This window comes from Mesoplodon bidens, assembly GCF_964165515.1.
Source record: "Mesoplodon bidens genome assembly, chromosome: 14".
In the NCBI taxonomy this organism is placed as follows: Eukaryota; Metazoa; Chordata; class Mammalia; order Artiodactyla; family Ziphiidae; genus Mesoplodon; species Mesoplodon bidens.
The window spans coordinates 81,625,568-81,641,802 of record NC_138170.1 but is presented as its reverse complement, the minus strand read 5'-3'; the positions used below and the strand labels follow the sequence as shown (position 1 = coordinate 81,641,802).

Here is a 16,235-nt window from a genome sequence, read left to right as displayed (position 1 = left end):
GCCTCATCTCGCTCTACATAATTGTGGGAAGTTTTTGTCCCACAATGAAGCTGGGATCTCTAACAGCAATGTCTCTAGCCCCCCTCCTACATTTCCATCTGTCAGCTGGACGTTACCAAGAAGACATCTGGGTCTTGCAGACGTGATGTGCTGAACACCCAGCTCAATACTTCAGCCTTAACTTTGTTTTTCATTCTGTAGCCCTTATCTCGGTGGCAACACTGCTAGACATTTCAACACCACCCCTGACTCCTTTGACATTAAATTAGTAACCAAACAACGCTGCAGTGTGTGTCTTATTCTTAGACACGCTTACGAATACTCATGCTCCTCTCCACCCCACACTGCAGGCTTCGGTCACTTCCTGCTGGAACTGCTGTGCCGTGTGTGAGCTCACCTCACAGGCCCAGTTTCTCCCTGCATTTTCTCTCTTAAACTGTGGTATTTCATAACAGTCTCTGGGAAATAGGGACTTTTCCGCTTATGTTTTTATTTTTATTTTCTACAACAAACGTGCTGCTTTTACTGTGTAAGTATTTCCATCGTTGGGAGGAGGGGCGGGGCAGATCTGATCACGTCCACCTCAGCCCAAACCCTTCCCTGGCCCGCCAGGCCCTGGGTCGGGCCTAACAGCCTCTCCGGCTCACCAGCTGCGCCCCTGCCACTCACTCTGCGCCCTTGCTGCACTTGCACACAGCAGTCCTCTCTCCACGCCGCTCCCTCCCCTCGGCCTAGAATGCCAGCTTTCCCACCCTGCTTTCTGTGCTCATCTTTTTCTTTCAAGAGACCAGTTTTAATATGACCTCTAATAAAGACGGCCTCAAATCTCTAAAAACTGACCCTCTTTCTTCCTTGTACACGCTCCCCAGGCCTCTGAACAGCTCACAGTGTCAGCGAGAATGGGAACGCTACGGGTATGTGAGCTGTGCTTTTCCTTTCCATCCCCCGGGCCTAAAACAGCACTTTGCTCACATGAGGCACCCGATGAATGTCTGACTGATGAATGGGTGGGTGGAGAGGCTGACAGGTGGATGAACAGACACACAAACAAAGCGCAGCAGACTGGAAGGCGTATGAAAAGGTGCTGACAGACATATGCATTTATCTAAAGCCTTGTTACTACGTCAAGCAAAGGACTCACTCAAGCACCCAGTCAGGATTCACTCTTCACTTTTCCCTTTATAGAAATGGTTTTAAGGTTGGGCAAGTCCAAGTGAACTTTTAAACATAATACACTCGCTTCTGATGTTGTGTTTTGTTGACTGCCTTGTGGTAAGTCACAGAATAAACATAAGGAATCACTACAGCTGTCTGAAGGATAAATGGTTCAATACTTCATTAAATAACATTAAAATATGACAAGTTCAGAATTGGCCAGAATAATCCAGTCAAGACCAGAATTCAATAAGCAGTATGTGCCAAAATGCCAGCAAACTGCAGGCTATTCATACCAAAAGGTTATTACTTTAAGCAACTGGATTTGGCTTTTAAGCTTGTGTTAAGTATTATCACTCACATAGCTCCTCTTCTCAAAACAATTGTTTAACTTATTGACGTTTAACTTAGTAAGAACGTTTAACTGCAGTGCATTAACTTACCTATTATTTATCATTAAATACTAAATTTTCATCCCTTTTGTTCTTTACATTAATATCCTACTACAACCCACAGGCAAAACAAGAATGTCAGTGAGTTTAGTCATGTCTCCCACCCCCAAATTGTGGCTTCCTGTTACCATGGTTACCCTGAAAACAACTGCTCCCAGATTTTCCTGGGTTTCAGGTAAATGAGTTCTTTTTCAGCAGATCTTGAAAGGGTAACTTCCAGAGTTGCCTGACATGTAGGCAAGGCATAGAAGATTCACACTCTCACAAGGATTTATCAAGTGCCTACTCGGGTCTAGGTACTGATCCAGGAGCTAGGGGTAAATAATGCAAGACAAAAACAGCAGTTAATCTAAAAAGAAATTCACTCCACGGAATCAGAATACTGAAAACAAGCAGTCTTCCCTCTGCTTCTGAGTAGGACTCCAAATAAAAATCTAAGAATGACAGCTACATAAAAAGCGAGGTTGCACATAGTGCTGATGGAACGTAAAATGAAGAAGCCTCTTTGGCAGTTTCTCAGAAGGTTAGACATGACGTTACCATGGGACCAATGATCCCACTCCTAGGTATGCAGCCAGGAGAAATGAAAACATATGTCCATGCAAACACATACACAAATGTTCATAGTACCATTATTTGTGACAGGCAAAAACTGCAAACAACACAAATATCCTTCAACTGATAAATGGATAAATAAAATGTGGTATATCCATACCCTGGAATATTAGTCGGCAATAAAAACTAATGAAGTACTGACACATACTACAACATGGATGAACACGTAAAACATTATGCCAAGTAAAAGTAGCTGGACAAAACGCCACATACTATATGATTCCATTTGTATGAAATGTCAGGGACTTCCCTGGCGGTCCAGGGGTTAAGAATCTGCCTTCCAATGCAGGGGACGTGGGTTCAATCCCTGGTCGGGGAACTAAGATCCCACATGCCGCAGGGCAACTAAGCCTGTGTGCCGCAACTACTGAGCCCCCGTGCTCTGGAGCCCGTGCACCTTGACTGGAGAGAAGCCCATGTGCCTCAACTAAGACCAGACGCAGCCAAATAATAAATAAATAAACATTAAGGAAAAAAAGAAATGTCAGAATAGGCAAATCTATAGAGGTAGAGAATAGATTAGTGGATGCCCGGGGATGGGGTGGGGTAAATGGGGGTGAATACCAATGGGGTGAGGAATTTTGTTTGGGGGCGATGAAAATGTTTTAAAACTGACTGCGGTGGTGGTCGCAGAACCCTGTGGATAGGCTAAAAACCAACGACTTACACACTTTAAGTACGTGACCTGTATGTTATACAAACTATACTTCAAGAAAGTTGTTATGAAAAAAAAAAGTGAGGTTGGTAGGTAAGGAAAATTTCTTCAAAAGATATTAAGCCTATTACTAGATTCTGTCTACCAACGTCTCTTTTGTTAGAACCAGAATTTCTAGGTGCTCCTGGATCTAAGTTGAAGGGTTTGTTCAACATTTGGTTTCCCAGATATTTGCCAGAAACTGCTGAAATAAAGATGAATAGGCATATCTCCATTCCAGAAACAAGTCAGCCTGTCTCTCAATATCCTCTCCACCTTTTCCCCCTTCTTCCATCTGAAAAACCATCTTTTTCAAAACAGGAAGGTGGGGGCTAGAGAAGTACAGGGTACAGAGCTGGTATAGCCCCTGACCTAATGCCTCACCTGGCTTGGGTTGCTACCTCTTAATTACCACCATAATTTAAGAGTGTGGCTTCTGTAGTATAAAAGTGCTCCAACGTATATATTTACCAATACTCATGGGGCCACACCTTGCACCTTATTGTATGTAAACTATACCTCAAAAAATTGTTAAAAATAATCACAGTAAAGACCAGTGTATTTCCCCTCAGGCCTTGTGGTGCTTCCCTCACATTAACTCCAAAGATCCAAATGCCACCTTTAGGGCAAGGAGAAAAGCAAGGCTGGGACAACTCGATGAACCATCACTGAAGGCTGTGCTACTCACTTCATCAGCTTCTGCTTTGTGGCAGAATCTCTGAAGCTTCTGAATTCTTCGCCTGCTTTGATCTCATAAAACTGGGGCTTGAGGACCGTCTGCCGGTCCTCCCTGAGCCGTTCCTGCCGCTTCACTTTTTCCTCCTGTTGGAGAAGTCGGCGCTGTTTCCTGACCTCTGCAACCCAGTCTTTTTCATCATCCGAACTCTCGGAACTTTCTGCATCACTTGGTTTTCCTTCCGGTTCTTCCTCCTCTTCCTGAAAATAAAAATAGTAAGAAGCAGCTCCTCTCCCCCAACCAAAAACACAGACCCACTATTTTCTTTTAAATAGCATTAGCCCATCGGAGTACGTGACATTGCATGCATCAGAAAAAACATCTTTAATTAAGTAAGATATATTCCTAAGCTGAAGGTCAAACAAATTACAGCTCAAGTTTGTTCAAAGACTCTTTCAACTTACACAGAAAACTTTATTTTAAACAAACAGGAGCAAATTCTAAATGATAAAGAGTACATTACTTTTTCATGAAGTTCCTGTTGCTCTAGGAGTCTTAGTTTCTTCTTCCTTTTTTCACTAATTTTGGAAACAAGTGGATTCAAAAGCCTAAATTCTTCACTCTCTTCGTCTACTTGGAAGTCAGGGTTCTCAAACATAACTTTAAATCGATCATCGGTGAGAATATTAGGAAGGCTCTATAAGAAAGAGAACGTCAAAATTTACAGTTAATATTGGAATAAAATCTGACCAGAAAGGTGGCTTAAAAACATTTTACGCAATAATAAATTAATAAGCTACATAAAGCACAACTTATTAAATTATTATGAAATTGTTAAAAGAATCAGTTTCCAGAACTTTCTAATTGCTTATCTCTTACCCACAATCAAATTCTATTCACCTATTTCACAGAAAATATGTATTAGTTGGCCGTTGCACACAATGAGCTAAGACTGAGTCTTTTGGCCTAACTTTATGCTTAATACATTAGAAAGAATTTTCTTCAATTAACATTTTTTGATACAAAAACATTTTTCAAGAAAATACATGTTTTTGAAACATGGCTTTTTAAGCATAGCTACTATACTGAATGAAAATTAGTGAGACTTTCAACTTCATATTCTAAAACTGGGAGAGGAAGTTGCATCAATCGTAAGTCAAGAATTAACAAGATGGGGAGCTGGTGGTGTAAGTTTACTGACTCTGAGTTATTCGGAAACCTGAGGGATATTTCTATCCCTCACAGGACAGCCTCATCGATCCTAGGCCATTTAATTGTTCTCAAAGGATATAATGTGAGACTCTACGATTTTGACATAATAAAACTTTACTATTGAGACCCATTTTGGATAGCTCAGGACTGACGCTGCATTCCCTTTTATTTATACCACTCTGAACAGAAACATTTTCTAGACTGTACTGTAAACTTATCTGTTCACTTAAACAGATGATAATCTTATACACCCAGGGCTCTCCTATTGTTCCTTATCTGCAATAGGCTTGGAAACCAGATAAATTAACCTACTTAACATGGTTTGTAAAGTAAACAGCCTAAGCACAGGCTGGAAAAAATGAACCTGTTTGTGGTAAACTATGGCTCTACTTAACAGACTTTGTTTTACTGGCTGCTTCTCCACTATGGGGAGTAAATAAGGTAGTAAGTAGCTGAGCTCAGAATGTTGTATAGCCGAGCTACACAAAAAATTGGTAAACCATGAGGCATTAAGGAACTTGGGCTGTTTATTAACTGTATGTACCTAAAATCTGACAAACCCTTACTAAAATTCTATGATATACTGAATATATATTTGAGATATATCGAAGTCTTCCCTAAGTATCATTTCCAAGACAGATTTAGGTTCAAGGAAGAAACAAAGATAGGTAAGTTCTAGTTCCTGATCCCAAGGCATTCACAACCTAATGAGCAAAAAACAAACAAACCTCTATGCTACAAGGCACCTTAAAAAGGATGCTAAACAGAGTTGAAAGTGCTCTAGGAGCAGAGAGGTAAAAAGTAATTCCAACAAGGTACACCTCAGAAGGGTTCACAGGGGATTTGCATCGGGGAGGAAGCTTAAAAGATGGGTAGTTTTCAACAGACAGAAATTTGGGAAGAACACTTCCAGAACACTGAGGAGTGGTGAACAGTCTGATAATGCAAGGATAATGGCAAAATTTGAAAAAGCAATTCTTGATCAGGCCAGACCGTAAAGGATTTTAAATACCGTGACATTATTCTGCAGGTAAGGGGAAACTACTAGGGAAGAAGAGGGTAAGGAGGCGAAAGATACAGACAGAAGAGTGTGTCAAGAATCTCAGATGACAGGGCTTCCCTGGTGGCACAGTGGTTAAGAATCCGCCTGCCAATGCAGGGGACACGGGTTGGAGCCCTGATCTGGGAAGGTCCCAAATGCCGCAGAGCAACTAAGCCCGTGCGCCACACCTACTGAGCCTGTGCTCTAGAGCCCACGAGCCACAACTACTGAGCCCGCGTGCCACAACTACTGAAGCCTATGCGCCTAGAGCCCGTGCTCCACAACAAGAGAAGCCACCGCAATGAGAAGCCCACGCACCGCAACAAAGAGTAGCCCCCGCTCGCCGCAACTAGAGAAAGCCCACACGCAGCAACGAAGACCAAACGCAGCCAAAAATAATAAATTGAAAAAATAAATAAATTAAAAAAAAAAGACAGAAAGAAACCTGCTTTGCGATTCCACAGTGGCGTGCTACATGATGGGCTGTTGAGGGAGAAACCAGAGTCATGAGGAAGATGAAGAGGCCTCTTGAGGAAACTGGGAAAAGAGACAGGGCCTGAATTAGGGCAACTGGAATCTAAGGGTGTTTTAGGAAAGGATGATAGTGAGATACACGTCTAAGTTCGAACTGATAGATACAGCTACAGATGACATGGGAGGAGGAAGACTGAAAAAGAGGGTTAAAAATTTTTCTCAAGTGTCTAGCTTAAGTGACTAGAAAGCTGGTGATACAGTAAATCAGGATCCATCACTGGAGATGATCAGAAAAAGAGGCATAGGATGGAATAAAGGACAAGAAATTATGTACCAAGAAACCAAGACATCCCCCAGTAGCTAAATAGTAAGTACACCGTGGTACATTCAGACAACTGAGTATTATTTAGTGCTAAAAAGAAATACGGTTTTCAGCTACAAAAAGACATGGAGGGACCCTAAATGCATATTACTAAGCAGAAAGAAGCCAATCTGAAAAGGCTACGATCCCAACTATATGACACTGTAGAAAAGGTAAAACAATGCAGACAGTATAAAGATCAGTGGTTGCCAGGGCTCAGTAGGAAGGGATGAATAGGTGGAGCACCGAAGATGTGAGGGGACGTGAAAATATTCTGATGTTCTAATAGTGGATACATGTCATTATACATTTGTCCAAAACCATGGAATGAATACCACTAAGAGTAAAGCCTAATGTAAACTGTGGGCTTCAGGTGATCATGATGTATCAATGTAGGTCTATCGATTGTAACAAATGTTCCCTCTGGTGGGAGATATTAATGGTGGGAGGGGGGATTATGCATGTGTCGGGGCAGGGGTATATGGGAAATCTCTGTACCCTCCTCCTGGTTTTGCTGTGAACGTAAAACTGTTCTAAAGTAAAAATTGTCTTAAAAAAACATCCAGTGCATGAGAAAAGTTAAACAGAGAAATTACGTTCCATATGTATATGTATAACTGATTCACTTTGTTATAAAGCAGAAACTAACACACCATTGTAAAGCAATTATACTCCAATAAAGATGTTAAAAAATAAATAAATAAAAAATAAAGTCCAACTGTTTAAAGATCAAAAAAAAAAAAAGAAATTATGTTCCATTTAAGACTGGTTAACTCAGTCTATGGCTCAAGGAGAACAACATCTGGATTCTGATGGACACCATTAGGTGCCTGAAGTCAAGGCACCAGGACTCAGGAGAGAAGAGGGGTATAAACTGGATAAATTTTGGAGTTACCTGTAAACACAGGATACATAATACTGCCAAAGACCACATGAATAGCTACTGGCCTGTTATACATTTTCAGGTTTCATGTATGTATATATAAATCCCAAGGGAAATCTTTTCTTTTTCATCTTACTGTATTATTAAATAATCACATTTAACAAATAACTGAGAAACGTGTTAAAAAAGGATACGTTGGCTAGTATTCTTTTTTTCCCTTAATTTAAAACAAATAAGTTGCATTGCCTAAAGACAAGTATGCCTCAGAAGAACAAATATAAAATAAAAACTCTTCTAACCCAGCTGTAAAAATATTTCCATCAGAGAGTTTCCTAGTCTAATTGTTTGTTTTCACAGCTGTCTTACAAGAAAAAAAAAAGTAGGATGAGATGTAGTTAGTGATGTTCTATAGTAGTTCACGAGCGTCTGGCTAGCGATCTGCCCTATAAATACACACGTACACATGCCGAACACTTGCCACTGGAATTTAGGAAACATCTTAACGTACTGTTCATACCACAGCCCTGCCTCAAAGAAGTATACTATGTGTAGATCTGAGTAGGATGCTTATTATCAATATTTTGTCCCAACACAGTGACATATATGAGAAATACTTAACATTTAAAACAGATTAATTCTTTCAATGCTATGATATCTATGAAATTAAGGTGATGCACACTTCTGAGTAAAGATGGTGGTTTGAACATGAGCATCTTCTAATCTCTGCTAAAACCCCACTAACACAATAGAAAAGGGGCTTTAAAAAGACACAAATCCTTAAGGATGAGAAGGATAGTAAAGGAAACAGGAGCGATGAGGTTGCAGAAGCAAGAAAGGAAGGAGTAGCACCTGCGGTCTCCAACTGGAGGGAGGCTTCGCTGGAGGGGAGGACGTGGCCAGCTGGGGCCACAGCACGGGGAGGCAAGGGGAGCACCTGGCACCAAGGGGGTGCAGGTGAAGGGCCAAGGTGCCACCCACCCCGACACCCCAAGCCCTCCTGATGGTAGTTCTCAGTCCTCAGAACGTTGGTAGCCAGGCCACCACCCTCCAATCAGGAGACTCGGAGCGGTGGAGAGAAAGGCTGAAAGGCCCTGACATTTGGCGCTTCCCCAAATAAACCGTTTGGCCAGGTCAGCACACAGGACTGATGAGCCCTGTCTCCACCTCAGAGCCTCCCGTCAGCTTTTCAAATCTTCCACTCTTAAATTTGAACAAATGACCATGAATCACAGCAGGGAAAGACTAATTAAAAAAATTTTTTAAGAAAAATTTCCCAGTACTGTAGAACCTAAGTTCCTGGATTGAAAGAATAAAGCTGAAAGAATAAATGAATTAATTCTTAATTAGAATTAATACCACCAAATTAATTAATACCAAATTTCTAATACCAAATACCACCAATTAATACTACCAAATTTCTAAGTTTGGATAAGATCCAGATAATGTTTCTCAACATTATGCGGTGGGTCACTCGCCATTGCAGATCCAACATCAACTGAAAGGTAAACATCTTATTAGACTTTAATTACGTTCTCAGTGGGAGCGGTATCTGGGAACATATTTCACCGTTGGCCTCCATGAAATTTCAGCTGGAGCCAAAGCAGAACATAACTGCACGATACTGACTTTCAAATCAGAAGTTATCAGAGCTATTAAAGTTCCTGAGGGTTTAAAGAGCTGAATTCAAAGACAAGACTAATGAACTGCTGATGGATTCAACAATTCTTTCAAGTATTCTTTACAATTACAATGAAGAAGTCTTTCCTTAATTCAGGAATGGTTTTTAAGGTCTTTTTTTGTGGGGGGGGGCGGGGGCACCACACCACGCAACCTGTGGGATCTTAGTTCCCCGACCAGGGGTCGAACCCAGGCCCTGGCAGTGAAAGCGCGAAATCCTAACCACTGGACCGCCAGGGAATTCCCCAGGTCATTTTAATTAGATAAAACTGTTAAACAAATCATACAAACTGTCTAATAACAGTCTAAGATTTTTAGATGACTATATTTAAGTATTTCTGGAAAGAAACTGAGCTCTGGTAATGGAGCCTGACTTGGGTCAACAAGCCACTAAGAGCAGATGAGGAGCACACTGTACAAATGCTGCTCTCTGGCAGGGTTCTATAGTTCACACAGCTACAAACACCGTGCTTCCAGCTTCCAACAGCTGAAGGGAAACTGCTTGGTGGAAGAAGATAAGAACTTCCAAGGTTCTTCCTCTTTGCACTTGCAGTAGAAATAGCACATAGTCTGATGATTCTTTATAAGATAACCCTATAAATGTTTTGACTAAAACTGTTTTAAAGGCACAGACAACCATGATGTTCCCATTGACTCTACAGGTCACTTTGCATGTTTTCAGCTCCCAGGGTCGTTGTTACCATCCTGCACTAACGTGCACAGCAAGGGCCACCTGTGTTCTCCATCTCTTCCAGCCGTCCCTAACCTCAGTGAAAGTCTGTGAGGCAGAGGGGGGATGGTGAGAAAAGGGCACTTCCCCCACATCTCCACAATCATAAGGCCTTTAAAAAGGATCCTGAACTGTGTATACCGTGCTGCACAAAGTATCAAAATTAAATTTTAAGTGTCCTACTCTCTATAACATTAAATGTAATAAAGACTCATAAGCATAAAACATAGAAAAGAATATATCTGCAGCCTAAATTAGCTTCACTCCCTCCCTACTGAAACTTTAGGGCATGTAAATCCAAAGATCACTTCCATTAAGCTTGCAGAAGGACATATAAAGCTGAAAGGTTACCTCCCTAACCATCCTCAGGCTGGGCTAACAAGACAATCAATGTGGGGACTTCCCTGGTGGCGCAGTGGTTAAGAATCCACCTGCCAATACAGGGGACACGGGGTTGGATCCCTGGTCCGGGAAGATCCCACATGCCGCAGGGCAACTAAGCCCATGCGCCACAACTACTAAGCCTGTGCTCTAGAGCCCGTGAGCCACAACTACTGAGCTTGTGTGCCGCAACTACTGAAGCCCTCATGCCTAGAGCCCATGCTCCATAACAAGAGAAGCCACTGCAATGAGAAACCTAAATGCTGCAGTGAAGAGTAGCCCCCGCTTGCTACAACTAGGAAAAGCCCGTGTGCAGCAACGAAGATCCAACACATATATAAATAAAAATAAATAAATTTATTAAAGAAAGAAAGAAAGAGAAAGAAAGGAAGGAAGGAAGAAAGAAAGGAAGAAAGAAAATAAATGTGAATACTCTAAGGAGAAAGTCAAGGTAGCAGGAAGCACTTACATTTTAAACATTTTAAGATATACATATATACTTAATACATTGATGTAAATTAGGAAGGTGCACAGCCATAGCATATAGATGTATAAATTCATATAATAACAAGTTTAAGTCATTGTTTCAACATTGGTATACTATTCATGTAATGAAAATAGAAACGTAAAAGCCATCTATGTACTTACTTGTGTGTGTGTGGATGGGATGAACTGGGAGATTGGGATGGATTCATAGACACTAATATGTATAAAATAGATAACTAATGAGAACCTGCTGTATAGCACAGGGAACTCCACTTCGATGTACAGTAGAAACTAACACAGCGCTGTAAAACAACTATACCCCAATAAAAAATAAATTAAAAAGAATTGGAAAAAGAAGGGAAAAACCCAGCATATTAAAAGAAGCTAACAGATCAGGATAAGAGGATGCAGAAAGGATGAGGAGGCCAAGGATGACAGAGGGAACAGTGAGAGTGAACCCATTCACAGCACCAAGAACGCTCCTCGCTGGTCCTATTCTTGCATCTCATAGAAGAACAAGCTATGACCCAGTGAAGCTGAGGGTCACCCACGATGACACAACTAGTTAGCAAGGGGGCCACACACAAGACCCTTTAGTTGCAGTCCCTTGATGTCACTGAAGAGAGTGGTACAAAAATAAACACACGAAGAGCTCACTTATCTCCCGTTCACTTAACCTGGCTCAAAACTAGAGAGAGAACCGAGAAAGAATAAACAAGCAAACAATCCCCTCCCGAGAGCTCAACACAGCTGGCCCAGATACGAGGTTCGGCCACCTATCTACCAGGCAGGTCCTGCAGGCTTGCAGCAGAGATCGGATCTTTACACCTCATTCCAGAGAACAGCCCAGCTTGGCCATCTGCCTGCCTGATCTAAGCAGGTGAGAAAACAGCACCGAGGAGGAACGAGGAAGCCTTCGCGTATCCGGGAAAATTAGAGAAATCTCCTCCTGTCTTGACAACATCAGCTAAATGAAGCACTGACCCTTATTTAGTTTACAACCGATCTTTCTCTATTTTACATTAGGAATGGAATGTAGACAGCAGTATTCATAGGAGTGCACAGCCCCAGTGATGCCAAGTCTACATGAAAACTGGTTACTTGTGAAGTTAGAAACAAACCTAGTTAGTACAGAGAAAAACAATAAACAAACTCAATATTTAACAATAAAAGGATTATAAAATACATGCACAAGATAAAATATGCAGCTCTCAAAAATAAATATTTACGAAAGAATTTTTAATAAAAATGGGAAGCTATGTGTGTTATTTTATAGAACCAGGATAAATATTTTATATATACAATAGTATCCTGCTATTATAGCTTATAATTTTAAGAGAAATAAGACAGGAAGGAAATTCACTAAAATATTAATGATGCCTTTGGATAGAATTATATGGGTGACTTTCTTCTTTATATTCTTTTCTATTTTACAAACTTCCCATATTGAGCACATACTATCTTAAAAGCAGGGAAAATAGAAAACTGAATGCATTTTTAAAGTAAAAAGAAAAAAGATACAAGTTACTGTCAAGAAAATGGAGAAACAAGTTATCAGTATTTTCTCTGCCTTATAAAATCTTACCTTAACCTTCTTTTTCCATGTAGAATTTTGCTTTTCCTCCTCTTCCTCAATTAATTTAAGTGCCAGCTCTTTGTTAACTTTTGGCAATTTCTAGTAGAGGTGGAAAAAAAAAAAACTGTAGTGAAATACCTACAATTTAGCTTTAAAGGTTAAAGCGAAGAGCAGGGACAGGACTCCGTGTCCGAGTCTGACCCGGCCAACATACACACACACGCACTTCTTTTAAAAACTTCACAAAGAACCTGGAAAAAGGAAAAACCTGTCACTAGTCTTTTGCACTGAAAGTGTGTGCATGTGTTTTAAACAATGTCCAGTTAGAAATCATTGTATCACTTGGTGGCTGATCTCAGTCGGGAAGGCAGAAGGAGATGGGGTTTGCGCTTCCCCTCTGCTTGCCGTTGGCGTTGGCGTGATGTCACCCATCAACGCCTCTTTGTCCTGGCAGCAACAGGGGGCTCCAGCAGAGCAGGGAGTCCACTTTGTGGTTCTCCCACGCTCCTGGGAACAGCCTCATCCCACCTCGAGAACCCCACCGCCAGCTGTCAGCCCTCCACGGAGGTCTGAGTCCCAGCTCTCAGGCCTGCCTCTCTCCTGCCGCCCAGCCCTGGAGTGTCAGCTGCTCCCTGAAGCCACGGCCTCTCTTATCAATACCTCAGTATTTTTGCCTTTTCAGTTCTCTAATACCTGGGTAACAATTCTTTACATTAAATTCCCTCTGTTAATAGAACTAGTGTGGCCTGATTCCTGTCTGGGCCCTGGCACAGTCTAATGACCATTTCCCATGATCCAAGCAGGTAGCCTAAGACACTCCCAAATGTCAGGAAGAAATGGGGATGAGCAAAGCGCCAACACTCCAAAACCTAAATCCCTATTTGAAAACAGCATCATGTTTTCCTGGTAGGACTGACACTCTCAGCTCACCTGGCATTATTTTCCACAATACCATTACCGTAGTCTATAATGATAAAACTGTAAAGAGTATCCACCCTCACAACAAATAAAATATACCAAAAATATTAGTAAAAGATGTAAACTAAGGATGGAAAAACTAAGAAATGGATGGCAGGTTTCTCTGAATAATGAATAAAATAAAAATGAAAAAATAAAAAATGAAGTAACTTTCTCTAGTAGATTCCATGATGACTACAATGCCTACCTTTAATCGGACTCTCTGTGCTCGTGTTTCTTCTATCTTCTGTCGGAGCTTATCTTTCCTATATTCTTCAAAAGCAAATGGATTTACCATCAATTTCACCTTTTCAAAGTGGAAAAAATTAAAAATAAGAGAAGTGTATTTAGCAGCATGTCTCATATACAGCATGACTATCATGCCAAAGAACAGACAGATCGCTTACAAATCTTAAGTATGTTTTATAAAAATGAAAGTAAGTAGAGAAGAAATGGCTACAGAGTGCTTTTATTTATCACCTAAAATAACTGTAGTTTTGTACGTACCTTGTGGTAGAGTCTTATATCCATGAAAAATCCATGCATATATGCCCGGAGAAAAGGTGACCCAATGAGATGGGTGAGCCCTGGGGAAAGTTAATCAGAAGAGGGCAGATCTTTATGAAATCTTGATTAAAATTCAATGATCTTTCATGACAACAATTTGATTATAAGTTCACTTCTGAGTAAAAATTTAAGGATCAGAATTACTGATCTTCTTCAATAATTGCAAAGAAAATTTGACTCTGCTTCAGCAACGTCATCCTTACTTATTTTTAATGCAATACTAAGCATAAAAATGATGGCAAGGTCTTTATGAACTATGACAGATAAGTAAAGAAGGGTTCCCTATACAAGTGGTTCTCAGAATTTTGGATTTCATGAGCTAGTTTAACTTTAAAAATAATACTGAGGGCACTTCCCTGGCAGTCCACTGGTTAAGACTCCACGCTTCCACTGAAGGGGCACAGGTTCGATCCCTGATCGGGGAACTAAGATCCTGCATGCCGTGCAGCGTGACCCCCCCAAAAAAAGCCCAAACAAACAGAAAATGCTGAGATCAACACTAGGTTGATCAACTAGGTTGTCAACTTTCAAACTGCCAAGTAGGAACAGTGCTGGGGTTGGGGGGAGACCATTGTTATGGCACATAATTTCCAAAAACAAAGGACACTGTCACAACAATAAGGTAGAAAGGGCATGTTTTTCCCCAAAAAGAACAGCTTTTGGCAAATTTGGACCAACATATATATTATATACAGACATATTTCATCATGGATGAATTAAAAGTTCAATGCCAATCAGTGTTTGGAAGCTTTAAACAGTATCTTTCACAGGGTTTCCTAGATTTAGATTTCATTTACAATTAGTGGTGCTGGTGGTCACATAAGGATGCTCTGCCTATGTCACAGAAATTGTTTATTAATTGCAAATATTTACACAGAGAAAGGTTATGAGAATATTTATCTTCAGAATAAGACCAGCTATGATATACTCACATAAACGGCAGCTTTAGTTGGTATAATACTAAGTGACTATGTTTCCAAGGAAAACATTACCCTGATTTCCAAATTTTAGAAATAAACTTCCCTCCAGACCTAAAAATCACTTACTAGGAAAATCACATAGATGTACAAAACAGTATACATTACAGAACAACATCAAAAGGCAAAATTAAATTTAGGATAATCTCATAAAGTAATAAGACTTGGTCAGAAAAATACTTTCCTAGAATTCATTAGGTTAATAAAACCACAGGGTTTGGATTTGCACAGGAGAAACTCAAAAGGTGGTAGGGGAGTGGGGGGGAGGGAGGGCTGAACCTTAATGAAATGTCCAATGCATAACAATCTGCATTTAGGTAACTGCACATGTGTGTTCCTAATTTTTTGTTTCCTCTATTAGGTATACAAATTTTATATTTATGGCCCAGCATTACTCCCATTCCAGGAGAAAGCTTTTCATATTAAAACAATTCTACAGAGAATCTGGCAGGAGCAGCAGCTTTTCTCATCATTAGCTCCACAGAGCACTAGTCCCAAGAGATCTTTGAGGAAGAAGAGGTTCTATGATCAAGTTAAGTTTGGGAACTGTTTCATATTTTCCTCCCACTCCTGGATATTTATAGTGTATGATGGCATTAAAGGCTCAAAGAAGTCCATAAGTAGAGGAACTGATTTATCTTGGCTTAACCTAACATTTCTCAAACTTATTTGCCACAAATCTCTTAAAATGATAGGTAACATTTATGTATTATGTTTCAAAACTGTGCTGAGTACTTTTCAAGCATAATCTGATTCATTCTCCAAGCAACCCTATGGGTAGGGTAGGTAGCATTACTATTGCCATTTTATAGATGAGGAAACCAAGGCACAATGAGGTTACATAAATTAGCCAAGTCATAGAGCTATAACGTGGTAGAGGTGGGATGTGAGCCCATGTCAGCCCATCTCTAATGTCCATGATATCAGCCACAATGCTACCCATCCAGCACTGCATACACAGTGGCCCATGATACACGTTTTGGGAAACACTATGGTATAGGACCTCCTAACGGCCATAATTGGGAAATGTCAGAACTTGCAAGTATTCAATGCTATAATCTTAAGAAGTAAGGGAAATTAGTTACATGGCCTTACTTTTACTTTAACATAAATTATTTTTTTTTTTTTTTTTTTTTTTTTTTTTTGCGGTAGGCGGGCCTCTCACTGCTGTGGCCTCTCCCCTTGCAGAGCACAGGCTCCGGATGCGCAGGCTCAGCAGCCATGGCTCACGGGCCCAGCCGCTCTGCGGCATGTGGGATCTTCCCAGACCGGGGCACGAACCCGTGTCCCCTGCATCGGCAGGCGGACTCTCAACCACTG

The 16,235-nt window shown here is 40.8% G+C and overlaps 1 protein-coding gene across 1 annotated transcript in view; it reads right to left on the bottom strand.

The window, feature by feature from the left end:
* Positions 1-16,235, bottom strand: part of NOL10 (nucleolar protein 10) — an 85,955-nt gene that overhangs the window by 12,600 nt on the left and 57,120 nt on the right. The window contains exons 15-19 of the mRNA XM_081254174.1: positions 13,879-13,958; positions 13,580-13,678; positions 12,424-12,513; positions 4,116-4,289; positions 3,605-3,852 (exon numbers count right to left, since the gene is read on the bottom strand). Of these exons, the coding sequence (XP_081110300.1) occupies positions 3,605-3,852; positions 4,116-4,289; positions 12,424-12,513; positions 13,580-13,678; positions 13,879-13,958 (691 nt within the window). The remainder of the gene's footprint in view (positions 1-3,604; positions 3,853-4,115; positions 4,290-12,423; positions 12,514-13,579; positions 13,679-13,878; positions 13,959-16,235) is intronic.